The sequence below is a fragment of the Trichechus manatus genome, unplaced genomic scaffold (assembly GCF_000243295.1).
Source record: "Trichechus manatus latirostris isolate Lorelei unplaced genomic scaffold, TriManLat1.0 scaffold00030, whole genome shotgun sequence".
Lineage (NCBI taxonomy): Eukaryota > Metazoa > Chordata > Mammalia > Sirenia > Trichechidae > Trichechus > Trichechus manatus.
The window spans coordinates 22,564,567-22,591,120 of NW_004443966.1; the positions used below are offsets into that span (position 1 = coordinate 22,564,567).

General features: G+C 36.2%; 1 protein-coding gene across 2 annotated transcripts in view; it reads left to right on the forward strand.

The window, feature by feature from the left end:
- ETFA (electron transfer flavoprotein subunit alpha) overlaps window positions 1-26,554 on the forward strand; it is a 79,948-nt gene that overhangs the window by 33,390 nt on the left and 20,004 nt on the right. For both annotated transcript variants that reach the window (XR_002823787.1, XM_004374770.3), the window contains exon 9: window positions 2,896-2,978. Coding sequence is in view for 1 of the 2 variants with exons in the window: in XM_004374770.3 (XP_004374827.1) it covers window positions 2,896-2,978 (83 nt within the window). In the remaining variant the exon portion in view is untranslated. The remainder of the gene's footprint in view (window positions 1-2,895; window positions 2,979-26,554) is intronic.

Consider the following 26,554-nt stretch of genomic DNA (forward strand, 5'->3'; position numbering starts at 1 on the left):
GGCATCCAGGTGAGAGGTGATGATGGTTTGGACCAGAGTAGCAGTAGATGTAGGAGAAATGGTCAGTTTCCAGATAGATATTTGAAGGTAGAGCCATCAGAATTTCATGGCAGACTGGATGTGGATTATGGGAGAGTTTTTGTCCTGGCAGCAGGTAGAAGGAAGTTGCTATTAGCTGAAAAGAGGAAGACCTCAGGTAGAGCAGTTTCCAGGGAGAGATCAGAGTTCAGTTTGGGACGTGTTAAGTTTTGAGGTGTCTAATAGAAATCTAAGTAGCGGTGTCAGTTTGGCAGGTGGTATAGGAATGTGGAGTTCATTGAGAAGTTTTGACTGGAGATGTAAATTTGGGAGTCATTTACATTTAGATGGTATTTGAAGGCATGAGACGATAAAATCACCAAGAGTATGGGGTAGAGAAAAAACCAGTCCCAGGATTAAACCCTAGACACTGTAACATTAAGTGGTAAGGGAGAAGAAGTAAAAGAAGACCAACAAGAAGTGGTCAGTAAGCCAAGTGAAGTGTTTCAGTGAGGGAAGGAGTCATCAGCTTTGTCAAATGTTGCTAATAGGTCATGGAAGATGAGAATTGAAACACGACTTTTGGATTTAGCTACTCAGAGGCCATTGGTGACTTTGATGAGCAGTGTCCGTGGAGTAGTGGGGGAAAAAGCCTGATTAGAGTGGGTTTAAAAGAATGATCTTGGGTGATGGTTACATGGCTGTGTTGACTTTATAATAAGCCACTGAGCAGCACATTAGTGATTTGTGTGCTTTTCTGTGTGTGATTGATATAACCTGTTGCCTTCGAGTTGCTTCCAACTCATAGTGACCCTCTAGGACAGAGTAGAACTGCCCCCATAAGGTTTCCAAAGCTGTAATCCTTATGGAAGCAGACTGCCACATCTTTCTCCCATGGAGTCGCTGGTGGGTTTGAACTGCCGACCTTTCAGTTAGCAGCCAAGGGCTTACCCACTGTGCCATCAGGACTGTGATTGATATATATCCTGGGTAATAAAAGAAGAGAGGACATAATGGGACGGAGGAACACTGAACAGAATTATAGATCCCATTAGGGTCAGAAGATTGTTGGAGGTGGGTACTATAGGGAGTCAGCTGGAAAGAGGAGCTCAGAGATAGATGTTGGAGATAATCGAGGGATTGTAGATATTGGTAATGGCAAGGTTTCAGATAGGAGCATGGGTGTGACTGTGGTAGGGTGGAGGACAGGATGACTGGAAGACAGTTGTTAAAGGAACTGAGAAGCCAGGCTGTTGAAATCTCCAAGAAGTTATTTAGGAGTAGTGTTAGAGAGTGTAACAATGACCCAGAAGCTAAAGATCATTGAGGAATGAAGGAGATTGACCCAGGAGTTGATAGATGACCATAGCCAATGAGTGAGTGACATAATCTGATGGCATGGGATTCAAATCTGAAGGCTTTTAGGGAGGAAGGAGGAAGAACTTTCTGTGAGTGGCAATAAGGAGGCCCTCCTCCAGGCCCAGTGGTATGAGTATGGTGGGAGACAAAGCAGCCACCACTGGAGAGGGCTGTGGGGAATAGGTGTCCTCAGGGACATCTACATTTTGGTGAGAGCAAGATAAGAAAAAGTTGGAAGATATAGAGGATTTTGGTGTGCTGATATTGGGCTGTGAGTGCCAGAAATCACAATGTAATGCTTTAGGAGTTGAGGAGGAGTAGGGGGTGGGTGCAGATTAGGGAGTCTGCAGGACATTATTTATGGGAATTAGTGTATGGATCATGAAGGGTAACCTCTGAATCTGGGGCTTCTTGTAGTAACTGACATAAATAAAGGGCAGATGATATTAGTCCTGGCTGACTCAAAGTAGATAGTCGTGGTAAAGAGTATTTGTCTAGAGTTCTCTCTAGATGGAGATGAAGGGGCCTGAGGTTCACTGTTTTTTATTTTGTTGTTGAGCATATTCACAGCAGAACATACACCGATTCAACAGTTTCTACATGTACAATTCAGTAACATTGTTTACATTCTTCAGGTTATGCAACCATTCTTGCTTTCCTTTACCAAATTGTTCCTCCCCGATTAACATAAACTCACTGCTCTCTAAGTTTCCTGTCTAACCTTTTGAGTTGCTATTGTCAATTTGATCTCATATAGATAGTTCTTAAAAGAGCACAATGCTCAAGACAGACATTTCTTTACTAATTAAGCTAAACTATTGTTTGGTTTAAACACCACAACCTTGTGGACCCAGCATCCTCAGCTACCCACTCCCCCGCCACCCCTCATATCCATTCCCTCCTTTGCAGCAAGAATCCCTGGAATTCAAGTTGTCTTTTCTGGCAGTCTCAACTTCGTGAGGCTCACTCTTGATCCCTGCTGGAGGAGGATGGTTTTATTCCAAGTATGGGGCTCCTTGTTGACTCCTGTTGAATGAGACTAGGAAGTCAGTTAGATCGGCAAATGTTGGTTAAACTTTTATCTTACGTTATATATAACTCATTTCTTTATCCAGTCACAGAGATAATGGTATAATGGTACCTATCTTAAAAAGTTATGAAGTCATTGCATAAAGGAACATTATAATGACATCCTGAATAGATTATAGTGTATGTTTTATGAATACCTTTTTTATAAAGAAAACAGAGGAATTAAACCAAATTTAAAATCTAAAACCTTGGGTATAAATAGAAGGCATTTTTAAAGTTCTGTTTATAAAATGAAGTAGTACTTAGTATTTAGAATTCTCCATCAGTGATAGGAATTTTTTTTTTTTTTTAAAGTAAGGCTGTTATAAAAGAAATTGCCAAGAGTACTATGTCAGTATCTTTTTTAAAAAAAAAACATTTGTCAGTGAATATCCCAACTAACTCAACAATCACAGCTTGAAAAAAATGACAAATATTTTTTCTCCTTAGTTGGTGCTTCTCGTGCTGCTGTTGATGCTGGCTTTGTTCCCAATGACATGCAAGTTGGACAAACAGGAAAAATAGTAGCACCAGTAAGTATTGCAGTAAAATATGCTATGCAGCATTCTATAGGAATAAGTACTATATATATATTTATTGAACAGTAATCTGAGTGATTTATGTCCCGTTCAATGTCCTAAGCAGTTAGCCATTTCCATGATGAATATGTCCTTCTCACAAGCAGTCCATACTCTTTTTTTTAAAGCTCTGCAAATTTCTTGGTCTCAGTAAAATGCTTAGCAGTTCTTAAATCCTGTTTTTTTTAAATCCCTGTCTTAGTTATCTAGTGCTGCTATAACAGAAATACCACAAGTAGTTGGCTTTAGCAAAGAGAAATTTATTTCTTCACAGTAAAGTAGGCTAAAAGTCTAAATTTAGGGCGTCATCTCTAGGGGAAGGCTTTCTGTCTGTCGGCCTTCTCATCAATCTTACCCCCAACTAGGAGCTTCTGTGTGCAGGGACTCTGGGTCCAAAAGACGCGCTCTACTCCCGACACTGCTTTCTTGGTGGTATGAGGTCCCCCTGTCTCTCTGCTGGCTTCTCTCTTTTATATCTCAAGAGTTTGCCTCAAGACACAGTCCAATCTTGTAGATTGAGTCCTGCCTCACTAACACAACTGCCACCCGTCCTCCCTCATTAACATCATAGAGGCAGGATTTACAACATACAGGAAAATCACACAATACCGGGAATCATGGCCCACCCAAATTGATACACACATTTTTTGAAGACATAATTCAATCCATGACAGCCCCCAATTTTTTTAAAGCAGTAGAACACTTTTTGTCAAATGAGGTCACATCACAACACCAAATATAAAACTGATAAAAGCAGCATTTTATTATTAAATGAATTTAATAAGTTCACATTGATAACATTCATTTATTATAAAACCTTGATATTATAAAATCAATTGGTTAGAACAATGAACCTATTTTAATTAACATAGAATTTCAAAATTGGGAGTTATGAATGACAGTTGTGTTGTTATGTCTTCCTGAACATAGTTTATTTCTATATTTTGTTTAATTACATAATATTCAGAAAATACTGATCCATATGGATAAGTAATACTAGAATAGTCTTCAGTTAAACCTATCCAAAACTTTTAAGAGGAATAGTGGGAAATTTTGGTTTCAAAATTGAATCACTAAGAGTATCTAATGACTGTTCACATTTCTTAGTTAATAAAAGTTCTCAATGAACAGGATTCTCAGCCATTTTAAATCTTTATTGTGTGGTGGAAAATGTGTTTTTATATATTTCAAAATGAGATATTAAGTCATGTCCATTTAAAAAAATCTTGTATCTCAGTGCCCTGTTCTATCAGATGTTCACTCAAATTTCAAAATAGTCAACTTTTTAAAGGCTTGTCTTTGAAGTTTGTTTCGATGTATCTGTTCAGGTCTTCTTATTGTTTCTTTGTAGTTCTTTATATAATCTCCAATTCTTTGACAGATGTACATATTGCTTCCCTATTCACTTTCTTTTTATGAGCAGAAATTTTAAATTTTGATAAAATTCAAAATTTCTTTCCACTTACAGTTAATACTTTCATATTCAGTTTATATAAAGTCAGATAAGAAGATCTCAAAACTTAAAATAGTAAAATTATTTATAATGTGGAGTCACAACACTGTGACTTGTTTGCTTGTGATGCCACATTAGTTAAGCTGTGAGAGCACTTACTGAACAGATGAGCTTGAGCCTTCCCTGGTATTTAATTAGGTTAGACACACATGCATTTTTATGGAAATCTCACTTGTCCTATTTTACAAGAGTAGACATCTTCAGGTCTAAATTCACAAAAGGTCAGCAGACCTATAACCTTCCTAATTAATAATACTTCTACAAGAAATTCAGGGATATGCACAGAGGTAGCAAGTAAACTTTTATTTGTTTTGATTGACAGAACGGGGGCACCTGTGGTTACTATTTTTGTTTTTTAAATATTTTATAAGGAGTTTTTGGTGAAAGTTTACGCAGCAAGTTAGGTTTCCATTTGACAATTTCTACACAAATTGTTCAGTAGCATTAGTTGCATTTATCACAGTATGTCAGCATTCTCTTTAATTGTGTTCTGTTAACAAACATTTGTTTGTTTGTACTCCATTTCCAGTTCTGTGGTTTCCCTGCCCCCTCATCTTCTCATCTTTACTTTTGAGTAATTGGTGACCTTTTGGTCTCATATAAATGGTTTTTAAGCAGAGCACCAATCTTACGGGTAATATCCTTTATTTTGTGTGCCACTCTGCTGTTTGGCTAGAAGGTGATCTCAGCAGATAGGCTCAGCTCCAGGTTTAAAGAATGTCTCTGGGTGACAGTCTCAGAGAGTCCTCTGTTCCAATTTGTCTGGCTTTGTTTTTAAAGAATTTAAGTTCTGCTCCACATTTTTCTCCCATTCTATCCAGGACCATCTATTGTGACCCCAGTCAGGACGGTCAGTGGTGGTAGCTGGGCACCATCTAGTTCTTCTGGCCTCAGGGTAGATGAGGTCCTGTCTCAGATTGATTTGTTCTCTGAGCTTTTGGCTCCCTTCTTACTGTTTTGCTCCTGGCAAAAGCACTAAATAAAACGCATATGTATACAATATTTAACAAATGAACAACAGTTAACATACAACTTTCACATAATAAATCTATTCCTGATATACTCCTCCCTCCCTCATTTCTGTTGGTGTGTCTCTATTAACCTTAATATACAACCTATTTTTGATAAGTTTGCTTTGTACTTATTTCTTACAAACTTAATGTTGTATTGTTTGCAGGGTTTAATTATTGAGTTTATTCCCTGAAAATATCATGTACCTGATCCTTGTGATTGCCGGTGTTACTGTGTTTTTTGGAAATCTCTCTGTCTCTCCTATTATGTATTTTTTCCTTGTATATACATACAGGTATTTATTTAATGCCCTTGCATTTCAGTTTGGAGTACTCTCTTGAGTAATACTTGCAAAGCTGGTGTGGTAGTGGCAAATTCCCAGAGCTTCTGTTTGTTTGGGAATGTCTTGATTTCCCCCTGTATAGATCTCGGAAATTCTCTCTGATTATCTCTTGGAGCATTGTTTCAATGCCTTTATTGTTGTCATGGTGCTCTGGGATTCCACTAATTCTAAAGTTAGATTTCTTAATTGAATCCCATATTTCCATTTGGGCTTGTTTGCTTTTCTTTGTTCTTTTCTCTTAAGATTTGATAAATTCAGTTATTTTGCCTTCTAGTTCATTTAGTCTGTTTTCTTTCTATGCAACTCTGTTGTTGAGTGTTTCTCTTCCTTTTTCTAATTCAGTTTCTTTATTCTTTGTTCCAGTAGTTTTCCATTTTTTTTTTATGTTTTCAATTTCCTTGTTGAGTCTCACATTTTGTTCTTCCATTTGATTCCTTATCTCCTCTAGTTTGTTTTCTGTGTGCTTTTTGCTTTCTTTAAACATATTTAGCACCATTCTGAAAATTATCAGTTCTTTCCATTAGCATGACTTCTTTACAGATACCCTTCTCACCCTGCTTGGACTCTGACACCCCTCTCTGGGCCATTTCTTTCCAAAGTGGTTATACAGTTTTATACTTGTACCAACTATGTATGTTGGTTCTAGTTATTCTCATCTTCTCCAACATTTGGTGTTTTAGCCATTCTGGTAGATATGTAGTGGTATCTCATTGTGGTTTTAATTTGCATTTCCCTGAGAGCTGATGATGATAAGCACTTTTCATATGCGCTTTTTGGCCATTCAGATATTTTCCTTCACTAAGTATCTATTCAAATCTTTTGCCCATTTTACTGAATTATTGTCTTTTTATTACTGAGTTGTAGAAGTTTTTTTTGTATATTCTGGATGCCAGTTCCTTATCAGATACATGTTTTGCAAATATTTTCTCCCAATTTGTGGCTTACCTACTTATTTTTTAATGATGTTAAATTGAGGAACTTCCCTTCTGTTCCTAATTTGTTGAGAGTTTTTATCATGAATGGGTGTTGAATTTTGTCAGATGCTTTTTATGTATCTATTGAAATTACTGGAACCCTGGTGGCCCAATGGTGAAGAGCCTGGCTGATAACCAAAAGGTCGGCAGTTCGAATCCACCAGCTGCTCCTTGGAAATGCTATGGGGCAGTTCTACTCTGTCCTGTAGGGTTGCTATAAGTCAGAATTGACTCAAAGGCAGCAGGCATTGAAATTATCATACGGTTCTTCTTCTCTATACTGTTAGTATGGTGAATTACATTGTTTGATTTTTGAATGTTAAACTAACCTTAAATTATTAGAATAAACCCCAGTTGGTGATGATCTGTTATCCTTTTAATATATTGCTACTTTTGGTTTGCTGATATCTTGTTAAGGATTTTTGGGTCTGTGTGCATCGGGATATTCTCTGATTTTCTTTATTGTAATATCTTTGTCTAGTTTGGTATCTGTGTTATGATAGCTTTATAAAATGAGTTGGAAAGTGTTCCCTCCTTCTTATTTTCTGAATGAGTTTGTGTAAGATTAGTGTTATTTCTTTTTTTTAAATATCTGATAGAATTCACCAGTGAAATCATCTGGGCCTGGAGTTTTCTTTGTTGGAGTATTTGACAATGAACTCAATTTCTTTAATAGATTTAGGGTTATTCAGATTTTCTATTTTATTTTGAGTCAATTTTGCTAAGTGGTCTGTTTCAAGGAATTGGTCTAATTCTTCTAAGGTGTCAAATTTATTGCATAAAAATTTTTATAGTATTACCTTATTTTCCTTTTATTGTCTGTAAGATCTAGAGTGACAGGACCTCTTTCATTCCATATATTGGTAATTTGTGTTTCTCTCTTTTTCCCTCTTCATCAGTGTAGCTAGGGTTTATAAACATTTAAAAAAAATCTTTTCTATGATCCACCTTTACAGCTTTATGCCATACAATTCACCCACTTAAAGTGTCCAGTTCAATGGTTTTTAATATATTCACAGTTATACAACTACCAACTGAGTCAATTTTAGACATTTTCATCACCTCAAAAACAAAACCCCGTACCCATTAGCAGTCACTCTCCATTTCCCCTCAACATCCCCAGCCTTAGGCAACCACCAGTCTTATTCTGTGTCTATGAACTTGTCTATTCTGGACATTTCATATAAATGGAATCATACAATATGTGGTCTTTGTAATGGGCTTCTTAGGATAACTGAAAACTATAAAACATTGCTGAAAGAAATTAAAGAAGACCTAAATAAATGCAAATACATACAGCGTTCATGGATTGGAAGACTTAACATTGTTAAGATCACAATACTACCCAAAGTGATCTACAGATTTCATGCAGTCTCTATCAGAATCCCACTGATGTTATTAAAAACCCATTGTTAAATTCACATGGAATTTAAAGGGACCCTAAATAGCAAAAAAAATCATGATAAAGAACAATGTTGCGGGACTCTCAACTCTCCTGATTTCAAAATTTACTATAAAGCTACAGTAATCAAGACAGAATTGCAACTGAATGCAAAAGAATGAAATTGGACCTTTATCTTACCATATATATGAAAATTAACTCAAAATGGATTATAGACTTAAATGTGAGAGCTAAAACTATAAAACTCTGAAGAAAACAAGGGCAAATCTACATGACCTTGGGTTTGGCAGTGGTTTCTTAAATATGACACCAAAAGCACAGGCAACAAAAGGAAAAATAGATAAATTAGGCTTTATCAAAATTAAAAACTTTTGTGCCTCAAACAAGAGCCCTGGTGGCGCAGTGGTAAAGGCGCTTGGCTGTTAACTGAAAAATCAGTGGTTTCAACCCATCAGCCACTCTGCAGGAGAAAGATGTGGCAGTCTGCTTCGGTAAAGATTTACAGTCTTGGAAACCCTATGGGACAGTTCTACTGTGTCCTCTAGGGTTGCTATGAGTCAGAATTGACTTGATGGCAGTGGATTTCGTTTGGGTTTGGTGCATCAAACAAAGAACACTATAAAGAGTGAAACGACAACCCACAGAATGGAAGAAAATATTTGCAAATCATGTATCTGATAAGGGTTTAATATCCAAAATATATAAAGAACTTCTACAACTCAACAACAAAAAGACAGACAACCCAGTCGAAAAATGGGCAAATGATTTGAATAGACATTTCTGCAAAGAAGATGTACCAATGGCCATTAAACACATGAGAAGATAGATGCTCAACATGATTAGCCACTAGGCAAATGCATGTCAAAAACACAGTGAGGCACCACTTCACACCCACTAGGATGACTATTATAAAAAAAAAAAAAAGCACGTAAGTGTTGGTGAGGATGTGGAGAAATTGGAACCGTCATACGTTGTTGATGGGAATGTAAAATGGTGCCTCCTCAAAAAGTTGAACATAGAATTACCATGTGACCCAGCAATTTTATTTCTAAGTATATACCCAACAAAGTTGAAAACAAGGACTCAAACAGGTAATCTGTACACCAGTGTTCATCGCAGCATTATTCACAGTAGCCAAAAGGTGGAAACAACCCAAATGTCCATCAACAGATGAATAGATAAACAAATGTGATATACATATACAATGGACTATTATTCAGCCATAAAAAGAAATGAAGTTCTGATCCATGCTACGACATGGATGAACCTTGACAACATTATGCTAAGTGAACTAAGCCAGACACAAAAGGACACATATTATATGATTCTATTTATATGAAGAATCTAGAATAGTCCAATTGGTGGAGACAAAAAGTTGATTAGAGGTTACCAGAAGCTGGGGTGAAGGGGGGGAATGGGAAGTTATTGTTTAATGGATATAAAGTTTCTGTTTGAGGTGATGAAAAAGCTCTGGAAATAGTGATAATGCTTGCACAAGATTGTGAATGTGTTTAATGCCACTGAATTGTACTATGCTTAAAAGTGTTTGAGATGGTAGGTTTATGTTATGTGTATTTTACCACACACACACACACACACACACACACACACACACACACACACACACACACACACACACACACACACACAGAGTCCTGTGTACTGATTCCAAAATCTGGGTCATTTCAGGGTTGGCCTCCTTTGACTTGTGTTTTCGTGTTTTATCATACATGGAGTACAGTGGTTCTCACATTTTTTTGTCTTACTCTCAAAAGCTATGGAGGACTCCAAAGATCTTTTGTTTATGTGGGTTCATATCTATCAATATTTATGTATCAGAAATTCAAACTGAGAAAATTTAGCAATATTAATATATTTGAAAAAAAATTTCACGTTAATATAAATGAAATTCTTATGAAAATAACTATATCTTCTAAAACAAAATCAAATTAAATGAGCATAGTAGTATTGTTTACATTTTTGGCTTGATGTTTGCCTTAATAGAAGACAGCTGGATTTTCATTTCTGCTTCCAGCGTGGTGTTTTATATAGGTTTAATTAAAGTGTATGAAGAAATCCAGCATCACACAGATATGCAGTTGGAAAAGAAAGGAGTACTCTTAATATCCTTTCCAGATAATTGTAGATCTTATTCTCGTACACTAAGCCAAAACTTGACAAGAGTCTCTTAAAGGGTAGTTGTGTGGAATTTGAAACCGTGGCAATGACAGCTAGTACAGTTCGGTGCCACTGCCCTGATTCACAGTAAAGCAGCAGCAGTTTGACCCACTGTTGTTTTTGCATCATCAGTGCAAATGTCAACACAGTTTTCCAGGATAAACCATGAGATTCAAAAAAGTTATTTAACACTGAATATTTCAGTACTGCTTCTGATTGTTGCCAAACATTCACGTAACAGAATTCTTCAGTGATCAGTTGGTGTTGATACTGGAGAAATACAAGTTAAACAGCAATTCCAGCCATGTCTATAGATTTGTCTGTTTGTCAGACAGAAGTACAATTCTGAAAATGAAAGATTAACTTAGTATTCACGTTTACGGCTAAGCCTTCTACTCAGCAAGTTACCGTATCATTGGAATGTGGCAGTGCCATGGTTTCCGTGACTGGCTTGTCATCCAGTAGACGTTTAGCAGTGTCATCTTCATTGGTTTTTCAGCAACTGTGCTTCTCTAGCCGAAGCATGTCGATCACTTAACCTATAAGACCCTTTAGTGACTTTTTCCTTTCTAGTTTGGAAGGCTAAAACAATTTTAGGGTTTTAAATTCCTCATTACATCTATGTTTAAAATACCCAGTTTATTTTTCTTTAAACTCTGAATGATTGTTTTTAAAATGGCCATCACTTACAGTTAATGTGCTTGGCTGCTAACCAAAAGGTTGAACGTTTGAGTCCACCCAGAGGTGCCTCGGAAAAAAGTCCTGGCAATTTACTACCCAAAAATTAGCCTTTGAAAACCCAGTGGAGCACAATTCTACACTGACACACCTGGGGTTGCCATGAGTTGCAGTTGACCTAATGACAACTGGTTTGGGTTCTGTTGTATCACACAATAAGGTAAATTATTAACATCTATAAAGCCAAGAGAAAGACAGCTTTCATCATATTTTTACTTCTTATTTGAAGTTTTACACAGTATTTTTTGGAGTAGATTCCTTTCTTCCATACGTCAGAGAACTCTTTTTCCAGTTTCATCTTTTTTAGCATCTTTAGATGTAGATGTTGCAGCTCTGGGTTGAGAAAGTGAGTCTTCTGTATTTTAATATAAATGTTATTAAAATCTAAGTTTTAGATATATTTAAAAATATATAAAAGTTTTAAAATGTTATTACCATACAAGACAACAAACTGTACTTCTTGTTTCCTTGTAGGCCCAAGGAAATCTTTGGGATTTCAAAATAATGATTTATTAGACAATAATGAAGTTACAGAGATTATAACAGGTATAACTGTAGGAGCACAAACTATTGTCCTGTATTGAGAACAAACTCAGTTAAGCTCTGTAAACACACATACCTAAAACCTACTACCTTAAAATTTTTTGAGAAACACAAAATTACACATGCATGTATTCCATTAGCTGTTCAGAATGATGATGTCCTCAAAAGTTGTGTATCCTCTGGAAAACTTCACTATACACTTGTGAGAGAACAAGAGTATAAAAGGCAAATAATATCTTAGTATTACTATGAAAATAGTTTTGACCTCACAGACCCCCTGAAAAGGTCTTGGGACCCCCAGGAATCTACAGGCCATATTTTGAGAGTCACTGGTCTAGTACTTTTGTATTATATTGTGGACACTGAATAATATACCGTAGAGATTATGGATTCTATTATATTCCTGTGGATAGTATTATTTTTTTCTTTTAGCAAGTAGTTACTTGGTTGAACGCAAATTCCAAATTTTGTCTCCTCTGTCCACTTCTTTTATTCTTAGCCAGGTGGCTTGGAGTCTGCCTCCCACAGCCTGATGTGCAAGGGTCAGCAGAGTTTTGAGCAGAGTTTGTGGTTTTCTCCTCTCTGGAATTTCCCCCTTACGTTCCAGCTGATGTGGCAGCCACAAATACTGTCTTCTGTGTTTTCCTTTGACCAGCAGGACTGCAGGTTTCTATCGGAAGTAGCTGCTTTCTACTTGGCTCTTATCCCTCAAGTGGGGAATCTGTAAATGCAAAAAAAAGTGGAAGGGAAAAAGTGGAGATATGTGCCAGGATCACCTCATTATGCTTCTCTCCTCTTTAGAATTCTGGCTTCTCAGATGCTGCTTGTCTTGGTTGATTTCCAATGTATTTAAACAGTCGCTTTCTGTATTTTAACCAGGTTTTATGGTTGTTCTCGGCAGGAGGGTTAGTCTGTTACAAGCTTTTCCCTTGTGGCCATAAGCAAGAGTCCTGAGGCCCAGAATTTAATGCATTACATCAGATGTGCTGTGACTATTGTAGATTTGGATTATTATCTCCCTAAATAATATTTTAATTAATGTTACTTAATATTGCATTAGGTTTTTGGCAGCCGCATCCCGCTATTGGCACATATTATGCTTGTGGACGTCCAAAATCTGTCTCCCCCTTCTTCTCGTCCCCCAATTTGGATTGCTTGCTATTAAACCACATCTCCCTTGTCTAGTAATAATGCAGTATTTCTTTGTTTTTAAAGCTAAATGCAGTACTTTCATTTATCCTTATTAAATTTGGGCCTCTTTCCCCACCATTGAAGCCTCTTGAATTTTTTAAAAGCTCGATTTTTTTTTTTCTATTCACTTTCCTCCAACTTTGTATTATTTGAAGATCCTATGTTTTATTTAAGGAGCCCTGGTGGCGCATTGGTTGAAGTGCTTGGCTGCTAACCGAAAAGTTGGCAGTTCGAACCCACCAGCTGCTCTGCGGGAGAAAGATGTGGCAGCCTGTTTTCGTAAAGATTACAGCCTTGGAAACCCTGTGGGGTAGTTCTACTCTGTCCTGTAGGGTTGCTATGAGTCGGAATCGACTCGATGGCAATAGGTCTGGTTTTTGGTTTGGGTATGCTTTGTTTCGTTGCCAGTTTTGTAAATGCTATGGAAAGCATCACCCCGTTCTCTCTGATGAGTAGTACTGATTCCCTACTTCTTCACCTGAGAGGACACATAAAGGCAAATTTTGTTATCCTCACAAAATAGTAATTTTACTTTTATTGTCAGTTATTTGAGAAACTATGTTAATGATACGAAAGATGCTATGAATTTAGTTATACTTTTAAATAAATTCTATTTTATTATTCATAGTAGCTTATACATATGTGTGAAAAAATATTGAGCATGTACATATGGAGCAATTCCTGATATTGCTTATGGAATCATGTACCTCACAAGAATTCATGGCCCAGTGATGGGGAACCACTGGACTGCCACTTACTGCTGCAATAAAGACTTCTATTTCTCTTTATTTTTTAATTTTTGTTTGGAAATAATTTCAAACTTTAAAAGTTGAAAATTAAAAATAGAACTGTGTGTGTGTATAAACATATATACATAAAATTTTTCTCTGAGCTATGTTAATAAATAATACCATGGCCCTTTACCCCTAAATACATCAATATATATTTCCTAAGAATAGATATATTCCCTTACATAACCAAAGTACAGTTATATTCCATATATCAGTTTTGTGAGTTCATATTCCAATTTTTTACCCTAACTGAATATTCCAGTTTTATCAGTTACCCTAATGATGTCTGTTATAGTATTTTTCTCTCTCAGTACAGAATCCAGTTTAGGATAAGGTACTGCATTTAGTTGTCATATCTCAGCCTTTAGTCTCATGGTGCTGGTAAAAGTAGTTCTCGGTTCTTATTTAGCCTGTTTTAGGTAGATCCTCTACACCTCGGCCTCAGGAATGGGGCTTTCTCAGTGCTCTTGCCTCTACCCCCCACTCCCTGACTGTGGCAGCCAACTCTGCCTTGTAGCTCTTGAAGGGGTGGGACAGTTGGAGTGGTTTTGAGAAAATTCAGGTGGAGCGTAAGCAGAGGTTGGAAACATGTTGAAACTAGGGGAGAGGTTTTATTTGTCTTTTTTTTTTTAAACCTGAATTTCTTTTTTTTTTTCTTATTGTACTTTAGATGAAGGTTTACAGAACAAACAGTTTCTCATTAAGCAGTTAGTACACATACTGTTTTATGACAATGGTTAAGAACCCCACGACATGTCAACACTGTCCCTTCTAAACCTTGGGTTCCCTATTACCAGCTTTCCTGTCCCCTCCTACCTTCTTGTCCCTGTCCCTGTACTGTTGTGTCCCATTAGTCTTTTTTTTCCCATACAAAAATTTATACATATATTGTTATGTGACCCTAATTGCTCTCCTCATACTGTGACAGCACACTCCTTCTTTCCACCCCTGATTCCCCATGTCCATTCAACCAGCTCTTAACCCTCTCTGCCTTCCCATCTCACCTCTGGACAGAAGCTGCCCATTTAGTTAGAGGAGAGGTTTTAAATAAAATCAATTCTGTAGAGTTCTGCCCATTTGCTAGATGTGGGCTGCGAATTTGGCACTAGATTTTCTAAAAACCAGTTCATATTGGGAAACAAGATTAGTGCCCTAATTTACAGTACCCTTAAGGTAAAAACAAAGTAGTTGCACATGGGAAGCTTAACTTGGCCTGCCATCAAGAATATATCTGTTGCCGTTGAGATGATTCTGATTCAGCAACTCTACAGGACAGAGTGGAACTGCCCCATAGGGTTTCCAGGGAGCAGCTGGTGGATTTGAACTGTGGACCTTTTGGTTAGCAGCCATAGCTCTTAACCATTGTACCACCAGGGCTCCACATTAAGATTAGGGAGCTATATATCCCTTGAGTCCTTATAGAGGACACTATTGAATGAAATCCTGAACAATATCTTTACTATAAATAGGACATTGGTTTCATAGGGCTATTTCTTATAGTGTCCCTCATTGTAGGCCATTTGCCTAATATTAAGTGCATTTCCACAAGGAATCCTGAACAATATGTTTACTATAAATAGGACAGTGGTTTCATAGGGCTATTTCTTATAATGTCCCTCATTGTAGGCCATTTGCCTAATATTAAGTACATTTCCACAAGGAACCAAGATGATTTGTTTTGGGAACTGCTAGTCTTGCTAGGGTAAATTATCCAGGCTAGTGACTGATTTGCAGAACCCTTCTTCAGATGAAAGCTTATGAAGAAGCCCTGTGTATAAAACAGGAAAAAGTGAAGTTGAAGTGGGGTGGTGTACCTAGAGTGCTACTGGCTTAGTTCCCTCCCTTTCTCATTTCCCTGAGAGAGTCTCTGACACATCTGCAGAGCGACTAGGACCCTGAGCACATTATGAAAACCACTTACCCAGAAAAAAAAATTGGTGGACTACATGGCCTCAGACAGTTCTCCACAAATATATTTACCTGAACTGAATTTTGATTTTGCCCTGCATTAATATTTCAATTACTTTATTTTAAATTGTCACTAATGTTTAAAACCCCGTACTTAGTATCATTAACTTTTTATTGGGCACTGATCTTTTCTTCTCCTTCACAAGTCAGCTGATTGTCTTCTCTACAAAAGGGAAATTATAAAAAAAAAAAAAAAATGCTTATCTACATGTGTCAAAGAAAGAGATGACCCTTTTTCTTACTTAATGCTGATTTTTCTACCTGTCCTTCAGATTCTGTCATCTCCTACCTTCTTTGAGATAGTGTTCCATTAGTTACCTCCATACTCTGGGTTCAGAGCCTCTCCCGCTCTACTGGCTCCTTTTCTACAGCCTTAAAAAAGAAAAATCCTTATCTCCCTAGCAGCGTCTCTGTCCACTTGATACCACCACTTTTACCTTTCTTGCTAGGCTAAGCTTCTTGGAAAAGTAGCTTACATTTGCTGTATTCGTTTTACTTCCCATTGTTTTCTTCAGACAATTCATGTAAATTCACAACATGGTGAATGTAATTAGTGTCACTGAACTGTACCCTTAAAAATGGTTAAAATGGCAAAAACCAAAACCTGTTGTGTCGAGTCGATTCCGACTCATAGTGACCCTATAGGACAGAGTAGAGTTTCCAAAGAGTGGCTGGCGGATTTGAATGCTAACCTTTTGGTTAACAACTGTAGCATGCCGTAGCCCTTAACCACTGCGACACCAGGGCTCCAAAATGGCAAAAGGTAACCGTTATTCTAACTTTGATTATTATTTCAATACATTTCTTTTTGCTTTTACTGCCTATCTACAGATCCCTAAGTAGTATATAGCAGAACTTCTCAACTTGAGTACCATGAATGATTTACAAGTGTGCCTTTGGATCAGAAGGCATCAGTGTACCATACAAATGGTATCATTTTCTGTGTGCCATGATATAAAAAAGTTGGGAAGCACTGATATATAATATTATTTTGTGTATTTTAAAAAGCTTTGTATTAACAGTAGCATACTATACGTGTTCTTCATCTTTTTTTTTTTAAAGTCATTCTTACGCTTGTGAGATTCATCAGTGTTGATGCAGGTAGCTTTTTTTCATTTGTGTTTCATTGATGTATAGTGTTCTACAATATATCACACTTTACCCATTTTCCTATTGATGAATGTTTATTTAGGTAGTCTATAGTTTTTTTTGCTATTATAAATAATGTTACTATGAATATTCTCGTGTATGTTTCCTTGTATATTAGTATTTCTCTAGAGAAATACATCTGGGAGTGAAATTGCTCAGTTATAGGGAATCTATAATTTTAGCTTTACCAAATATTGACAAATGATTTTTCAAAGTGGTTATACCAATTTACACCTACCAACAGCGTATATAGATTAACTTTGTTCCCATTCTCTCTTAACTTTGGTATTTTTAGATTTTTTTTTTAAAGTTTTGCTGTCTGATGGACATGAATGGTATCTCATTGTGCTTTTTTTTTTTGCCTGATTACTAGTGAGGTTGAACATCTTTTCATGTGCCAAATGTTCACTTATGGGTTTATTTTTCCTGTAGAATTGCCTGTTCATATTTTTTCTATCGAATTGTCTTTTTCTTATTAGTTCTTGGAAGTTCCTTACGTATTCTGGATACGAATGCTTTATTGGTTATGCGTGTTGCACACATTCTCTCTCAGTTTATATTTTCCATTTTTTAAATCATGTCTTTTTTTTAAGTAATATTTTATTGTGCTTTTGGAGAAGTTTACACAGCAGTTTAGGTTCCTGTTCAACAATATCTACACAAGTTGTTCAGTGACATTGGTTACATTCTTCACAATGCATGAACATTCTCATTTCCATTCTGGTTGTTCTGTTTCCATTAATCTAGTTGCTCTGCCCCCTTACATTCTCATCTTTATTTAAAAATAATTGTTGATCGTTTGGTCTCATATAGGAGCCCTGGTGGCGCAGGGATTAGGAGTTCGTCTGCTAACCTAAAGGCTAGCAGTGCTAATTCCCCAGCTGCTCCTTGGAAACCCTATGGGGCAATTCAGCTCATCCTGTAAGGTCGCTGTGAGTCAGAATCGACTTGACAGCAGTGAGTTTTTTGTTTGTTTGTTTGTTTGTTTTGGTCTCATTTAGGTGATTTTTTAAAGGAGCACTGTACTTATGAGTGATGTTGTTGTTAGGTGCTGTCAAGTAGGTTCCAACTCTTGGCGATCCAGCGTACAACAGAAGGAAACACTGCTTGGTCCTGCACCATCCTTACAATCATTGTTATGTATAAGCCCATTGTTGCAGCCACTGTGTCAGTCCATCTTGTTGATGGTCTTCCTCTTTTTCCACTGACCCTTTACCAAGCATGATATCCTCCTCCAGGGACTGATCCCTCCTGATAATATGTCCAAAGTATATGAGACAAAGTCTCGCCATCCTTGCTTCTAAGGAGCATTCTGGTTGTACTTCTTCCAAGATAGATTTGTTTATTCTTTTGGTAGTCCGTGGTATATTCAGTATTCTTTACCAACACCACAATTCAAAAGTGACAATTCTCGCTAACACCACAGTTCAAACGCATCAATTACTCTTTGGTCTTCCTTATTCATTGCCCAGGTTTCGCATGCATATGAGGCGATTAAAAACACCATGGCTTGGGTCAGGAGTACCTTAGTTTTCAAGGTGACATCTTTGCTTTTCAACACTTTAAAGAGGTCTTTTGCAGCAGATTTGTCCAGTGCAATGCGTCGTTTGATTTCTTGACTGTTGCTTCCGTGGTTGTTGATTGTGGATCCAAGTAGAATGAAATCCTTGACATCTTCAGTATTTTCTAACTTAAATAAAGTACTTAAAACAGCAATTACTTAATTATTTAACATTTACTAAACTTATTAGTTGGTGTGTTTCTGGACAGAGTGCAGTAATACTGGACAGTATCAGATATTTCTTCTATACTGCTCCAAACATGTACTATAATATATATATAAACAATGAAAAAATATGTTAAAGATACATTCTGAATGAAAATAACTCTTAGCTAGTAATCAAGGCCATTTTTTAAATACACTTTGTTTTTTAGAGCAGTTTTTGGTTTATAGAAAAATTGTGTATAAAGTACAGGTACACCCTCCCCCTGCACATCATTTCTCCTGGTAACATCTTGCATTCTTGTGATACATTTGTAACAATTGATGAACCAATCTTATTATTAACTAAGCACATAGTTTACGTTAGAGTTCCGTCTGTGTTGTACAGTCCCATAGGCTTTGACAAATGCATAATGTCATATATCTGCTATGACATTATCATAACGAGCAGTTTCCCTGCCCTAAAAATGCCTTGTGCTCCACCTATTCATCCCTCTCTCCTCCCTCAGTCCCCTGGCAATCACTGATCTTTTAACTGTCTCTGTTGTTTGGCCTTTTTCAGAATGTTATATAGTTAGAATCACATAGCATGAAACTTTTTTGGACTGGCTTCTTTCATCTAGTGGTACGTGTTCACTTACGGTTCTTCCATTCCTGGCTTGATAGCTCATTTCTTTTTATTGCCAAATAATATTCTGTTGTATGGATGTACCACAGTTTATCCATTCATGTATTGAAGGACATCTTCGTTGCTTCCAGTTTTTGGCAATTATAAATAAATCTGCTGTAAACATTTGTGTGCAGGTTTTTATATAGACATACCTTCAGCTCCTTTGGGTAAATACCTAGGAGTGCTAATCAAGGCCATTTAAAAAATGATAATTTACTGGTTGGAGTGTTGCCCAAGTGAGATTTAGTGGTGAGAGGTGGAAGGAGAAGGCTGCAATCAGAGTTGCTGTTCATTGGTGAGTTAGTGTGTGGGAGGGAGCTGGTGAAGGGGTTTATGTCCAAATCCAAAGTGATGGACAATTTTCTCTTCTTAGCACCTCCAGAAGTAGATGACTGCGAACCATTGTTGGAAACTTTAGATCAAGCAGTGAGATGAAAAAAATCTCAAAATGGTTGTCTCTTAATGTTTCCTTTGCTTGCGTTTATGCAGTATGAGCGTAAGATACGATCCTGTCAGGAAAATAGCTGAGCTGTGATTGCAATGGACTGGATAGTCTCAGATTTGCAAGCACCTTTAATGTATGTACATGCATGCAAATTCATTATAGTTGTTGTTTTACCTGAATAGTGAGTTCTGGGTTTAAAAAAAATAAGTACAAGTTATAACTAATATTCAGATAGCAGAAATTTTTCAAGTGAGGAACTTTGGATGTGTAGATTAATTTAGGAGAGTTGATATCTTCGCAGTATTTGGTCTTGTATCCCTGACCATGACTTTACTTTTCCATTTATTTATTTAGTTTTATAATTTTCTTTATAAAGGTATGTAGGAATGCAATTGATATGTATATATCGCTCTTAAAATTTATCTGTTGATTCTCTTGGGTGTTGTGCATACACAATCATGTCTCTGAATAATCGTGTTTTATCCTTTTGTTTAATTTTCTTACTATGTCAGCTAAGGGTCGCTAGACAATGTTGAATAGAAGGTGATGATGATAAACATTGTCCTTTATTTTAAAGGAAATTCTTCCAGTGTTTCACTACTAGGTATTGCTGTCTGGTTTTGGTGGATCCCCTTCATCAGATTGAATACATTCCCTATAAGAAGCAGTATCATATAATGGTTAAAAAATGGTTAAGAGTCCAGATTTTCAAGTCAGATTGCCTGGATTCAGGTACTAGCATTACTGCTTGCTTACTGTGTGATCTTGGACAAGTCATCTAACCTCTCTGTGCCAGTTTTCTCAACTGTAAAGTAGTGATATTAATAGTCCCTGCTTCATATGGTAGTTTTATAAGGTTTAAACGATATATATAAAACAGGATTAAATGAGTTAGTATATGTGAAACTCTTAAAACCATACTTGACACATAGTAAATGCTATGTGTTAGCTATTTATACAGTTACTGTTACAAATCGTAGTTTGCTAAGAGATTGTTTTGAAATTGTGAATAGGTATTGAAGTGTTATTTCTCTAACTGATGTCTGATAGGCTCGTTGGATTTTTTTTAGCACATTAATTGATATTTGTTACGCTTAATAGAGTATCAGATCTTATAACTAGAATTTTCTTTAATTAGTATGACTTTTTAATCCTTGGTATATTTGGTGGTGATTCCCATTTTACATTTATTTCTGAATTACCTTTTAGTAGTTCTATTGATGATGCTGGCTTTACTTTCCTAATCATCCATACATATGATAAGAGTATATTGCAGTCATTAAAGAATCTGTTATCTGCTGCCAGGGACATATGTTCTCCGCTTAGTGCAGCTTCTTAGTGGGAATAGATTGCTTTGCTTACATGTTGGTGTTTTACTGACAGCCAGCAGGTCCATTTGTAATTCTGAGGCCAGCTGAATAGAGGTCAGTTTGGAGTTACTGGATGGAGAAACAGCTTTGGGCAAATTTACCAAGACAAGAAATTTTGTTTCTGGGTTTCTCTTTTGAAAATTCACTGGTGTTGAAAAGTCTATTTAGGAGCAAACTTTATAGAGTTATTTGTATACAGCTGGGACTGAATTTATGGACTGCCTTTCTGACTTGCTAAAAAGCTGAAGATTGACAACCCCTTTCATACTGCATTATCTGGCTTGGCTTTTAACTCCAAGAGAACTGTGTCCACAAATTGATGCTCTGTTCCTCTGGGGCTTGTATGGAAGCATTAAATTGTACTAAAATATTCATATGTGAGTGCATTTAGCTGAAAGCAATTGATGTTCTGTTCCCAAGAGGACAAAGAGAAATTCTGTATGGACCTGCAGTCTAGAAAACACCCTAAGCATGCTTCTTAAAGGTAATTACATGGCCTGGATGATCAAAGCCTTTACAGTGAAGCTTAAAGCGACAAAGGAGAAGTTGTAGAATTTATAAGCTGTGGTTTGGATGTTTAAATTGTTTAGTTGTATAATTAGTGGAAAACTTATTTGTAAAAATTAAGTGTTCTAAATATATCTTTGATTTGTTTTCTCATCTAATTTTTATTAGACTGATTTGTCTAAATATTTATTTCAAAGGACCAGTATCAGTGAAGTTTTTTATCCATTACCATTTTATGATATAAAGTTAAACATTTTCAGTTTTGGAGAGTCTGTTGAATTCTTTTTACATATATATTGTATATTTAAAAGCATGCCACTGATATGATAGATTGACATGTCTTGTAGATAGTCAATCTAATTTAACAGCTGGCATGAAAATCAGTTAGACAGCAAATCTTTGTTGTAGCTATCTTGGTGTAGTATCTTAGAAGGAATAAAACTATTCTAAATTTCTATTATTCTAACTGTGCTGTTTTGGTGCTTTCTTATAAAACTAATTTATTTTTGCTTGTTTGGCTTCAGGTATGATAAGAATGCACATGAAAATCAAAGAAGATAAGATACTGTACTAGAAGGAAGTGTTTATTCAGTGAATAATTGGTCATTTAACATATTTAATTCAATACTTATGTTCATTTCGGGGGGGGGGGGAGACTGCTTAACTATACATTAATATTAACCAAACATAGTCTGAAAAGGAATTTTAGAATTGATATGGGGGTGGTGGTGGTATATCCCAGTTCCTTCAAGTGAGATTACTCAGAGGTCCTCCAGTTAGGTTGGATTCATAGTAAAGTTATTATTTTCTTACAGGTATTACCTTTTCCCACATCATTAGTTCTACTCCAATTCTTATAAATTTAGAAGGTGGTTCAGGGAATCTTTGTGTAACTTGAACTGAACTTCACAGCTCTGGCTGCTTTTTGGCTGTCATGAGCTCCTTGGCATAGAAGTTATCTAAATAGTTTTAGATTAAACATCAAGAAAAGCTATACAGTGAACAATGGCCTAACTCTTAACTCTTCTTAATAGTTCTGGGAAAGAGGCAGCTTGATAAGTGGAAAAAATACTACTTGGAAGTTAGGATACTTGGGTTTTAGTGCCAGCTCTGTTTCCTGGGCTCTCGAATTTTTTCATAATGAAAAGATTGCATAGATAATCTCAGAGGTTCCTTGCAACTCCGAAATTCTACATGGATATGTATAATTTAGTATATTCTGACTTGGATCATTTAAAGAACATTGCTGATAAAAATTTTGATAGTCAAATAAAAAGATTGTATTTCCAAGTATTTCAATGTCATATACCCAAAGATTTCAATGCAAACTAATTCTCTGAGTAATTTTAGCAAAGTATATATTAATATACTTGGCTTTCTATCATCCCAGGGATACTTGAAGTTTATTTTCCCACAATGGAAAAGATCTGTGACTTAGAATAGAAACTAATTAGATAAATGCAAAGCATTTAATTATAAAATAATTAAATATTAAAGTTATATTTTTAGTGCAAAAATATCCTCTTAAGAATTTTTTTATTTATTAAATTTCAGGTCCTATACATCCTATGCAATTGAAACTTGCAATTAAAACACAGTACTAAAATGTTAGGGGCTCACATTTCACATCTTCTGGTTTACATTTAAACTTTTGAGTTGTGAATCATAATGTCTTTGTTTAAAAAAAATCTTTTGACTTTGTGCAACTAGTTTATAAAGTTTACATTTTGAACAAAAATGTGAGGCTCACATGCTGTGACATGGGTGAACCTTGAAAACATAGGCCGAGTGAAATAAGTCAGACACAAAAGAACAAATATTGTATTATCCCAATTATATGAAATATCTAGAATAGGCACGTGCATGGAGACAAAAGTTTCTTCGTGGTTACTAGGGGATAGGAGGAGGGGGCAATGGGGAGTTATTGTTTAAGAGGTATTAAGTTTCTGTTTGAGGTGATGAAAAACTTTTAGAAATAGTGGTGATGGTTGCACAACATGGTGAATATACTTAATGTCACTGAATTGTACACTTAAAAATGGTTAAAATGAGAATTTTTTTGTTATATGTATTCTACCACAATAAATGTTTTTTAAATGTTCCACTTTAAAAAAAAACAAAAACAAGGCACATAATGAAGCATATGCTAGTGGTATGAATTGCCATCTGCTCTGGGCGGATTATAACTAGCCTAGTTGTGAAGAAGACATTTACTGGGCTACCTGTACCCTCTGGGGGAAAAAAGGGCTGGTAGAAAGAATATGGAGGAACTTCTATCTAAGGATGAATTTAGGATTTCAGGGATTCTTTGACCAAGTTACATATTCTTTGACTAATAAGCACCAAGTTGTTCTACTGGGCCGTGGAATGTCCAGTCATGTGAAAAACCTTCAGGGACTAGATGAGGACTGCTGCTGTTGTTTCCAAATGCATTTTCTGGCTTTCCTTCTGGACATTTCCCTTTAATGGTTATTTGGAACCAGATATTGACTTGTTGAAAGCCAGGTCAAAATCTTTAGCCAGTAAGTGTCAGGTAGTTTGCAGTTCAGGCTACATAAATTAAGTCAAACAAACAAATATAAGGAGTAATTTCAGTCTGTAGGGAGTCGACTCCTTGATGGCTTGCAGCTAGTGCATGTGTATCAAGGGTCTGCATTAGAGGCATTCCAGTTGACACGCACGTGGTTGTCAGAGCAATAAATCTAAAGGGTGTAGCTTATGTCATTATTCATGATCGGGAACCCAGAGCTAATGCACAAATTGATACTTCTACTAACATGGGGCAAAAGCTAATGTTAGCTTAAAATGACAGCATTTTTCATATACGAACTTAAATTGGTTATATCCATCTCATTGTAGGGATTTTTCTCTAAGATAAAGTATTTACTGAAGTTTTAATAGACAAGTGACTTCAGTTAATGCGTGTTACCATACTGTGGTGTAGCAGAAAAAGTACTGACTTTAGAGTGAAAGGACTTGGGTTAAGAAGCCTGTCTTCATAGGTTTCTATAACCTTGGACAACTCACCAAGCTTGCCTGAACCTCTGCATTCTCTTCTACAGAATGAGAATAATTTCCACCCCAAAGAGTTATTGTCATCATTCACGGAGATAATACATAAAAAGTACAGCATAGTTACTAGCATATCAGACAACTCAGTACATGTAATTGTGATGAACAGTATGCAGTCTTGAATCCTGTTAAACTTGAGCAAGTCTTACCACAGGAGCATTGTCTGATGGATGGGGCATGCTTTCAGCTTCAAACCAAGAGGGTGGGTAAAGTCTTCCATTCATATAAAACCTAGTTTAGTTAGAATCCTGCCTGAGAATTTCATAATACAGGCAGAGAGCTGTTTGAGAAAAGAGCTGTGGATAGTTATGCTTTGTATTTTGGGGCCTCTTCCAAAAAGAGAAGAGACTTAAACACAATTTGGCAAACAGAGGAAATAGTTTGACCTTTTAAATGAGCAGCAAGATGAAATATAGCAATATTAATGCATAGGAGGCCTGTAGTAATTAGAAAATATAGTTTAGTTAATCTACTTCTCAAAGATGCATTCGTTATTTGCTATGATAAATTACAACATTTAACTCCTAACCTGGCGTTTGTCTTGTATGTGTGTATTATATCTGTAACAGTTGCTGTCTAAGGTGTGTCTCCGTAGTCTGCGGAGTAAAGAAGGTTGAGAGAGCATTTGCCATTCTGTAAAACCCTTGTGGCTGAGGCTAAAGTCATAGGGACATTGTTTCTGAGAACATAACATTGGATCTCTGAATTCTACTTTAGTTGGGACTCTTTATGCAATGCATTTTTAAAATGCTGTCTTTGAAGAAGTGTAGCTTTCCATGTTCCTTTCCCAACTTTCCCTAAAAAGGGAGACTGCTGGTAGAGAAAAACTTTGTAAAACCTGATTTTTAAAGGGAAGAAGCAACATTGGCTTGTTTTTTTTTTTTTTACTCCGAATGCTCCTGATTTAACCACTCTGTTCATATTCATATTTCATGTAAACAAAAAAGTAAATGTTTAAATCTCTCCTTTCTACTTTGTTTAAAGTAAAGTGGATCTGAAGTTGCTGCAGGCAGAATACTGTTCTAATTCTAGAAAACAAGTGAATTTATGAGTTTATACCATAAACTCATGCAATTTCAACTTCTTTTTTTTTTTTAATATGACTTACTTGGTATGTCTTGGTACCTGCATCTGAGATAGGTATCCCTGCACTGTCTAGGAAGTTGAGTAAAAATTCTGACTTTATAGCTAATACTAAGAGTGGGGTGGTCACCATGAGTCAGAGCTGACTCAAAGTCAGCTAACAACAATAAATGCAAAGAAGAAACTAACAGGTATCAGTGAAAAGAAATTTTCCCAATAGATTATTCCAGAAGAATTATATCATGTTAATAACAACTTTCCTTGACTATAGATAGTAGTAGTTACCATTTTAAAGAAAAATTTATGTCTTTGGCTTCTTTTATTTAGAATAACACATTAGAAATACCTTCTAGTTCAAAGATATAGTGACAATTTTAGTAATAATAAAAACAATAATAGTGATATCTAACATATTTGAACACTTCACATGCAGAGTGTTATTTAATAATCTTTACAACAATTCTATTAGCTGTAGGTGTTTATCTCCATTTTATGAGGAAATTGAGCCTTTGAAGGTTAAATAACTTGCCCAAGAACATAGATGGTAAGTGGGAAGAGCCAGGATATGGATCCAGCTCTCTCTGATCTTATTTCTTTAGATATAATAGTGATTGAATAAATGTAGTGGTTTTCTTATACTTTCTTGAGCTGAAGTCTTAGCTTATTAATTTTCTGTCATCCTTGTTTTCTGATAATGCATTTAAGGTTATACACCTAATCCTCACTTATCGATTATCACGTTATCCAACATTTCACATTACAGCAATAGTAAAAAATCCACTGTCTGATTATTTTACACATTAAAGAGGCGGTGGGCATGGCGGCAGTGACTGTAGAGTGTCCCCTCCTTCGAGGAAGGT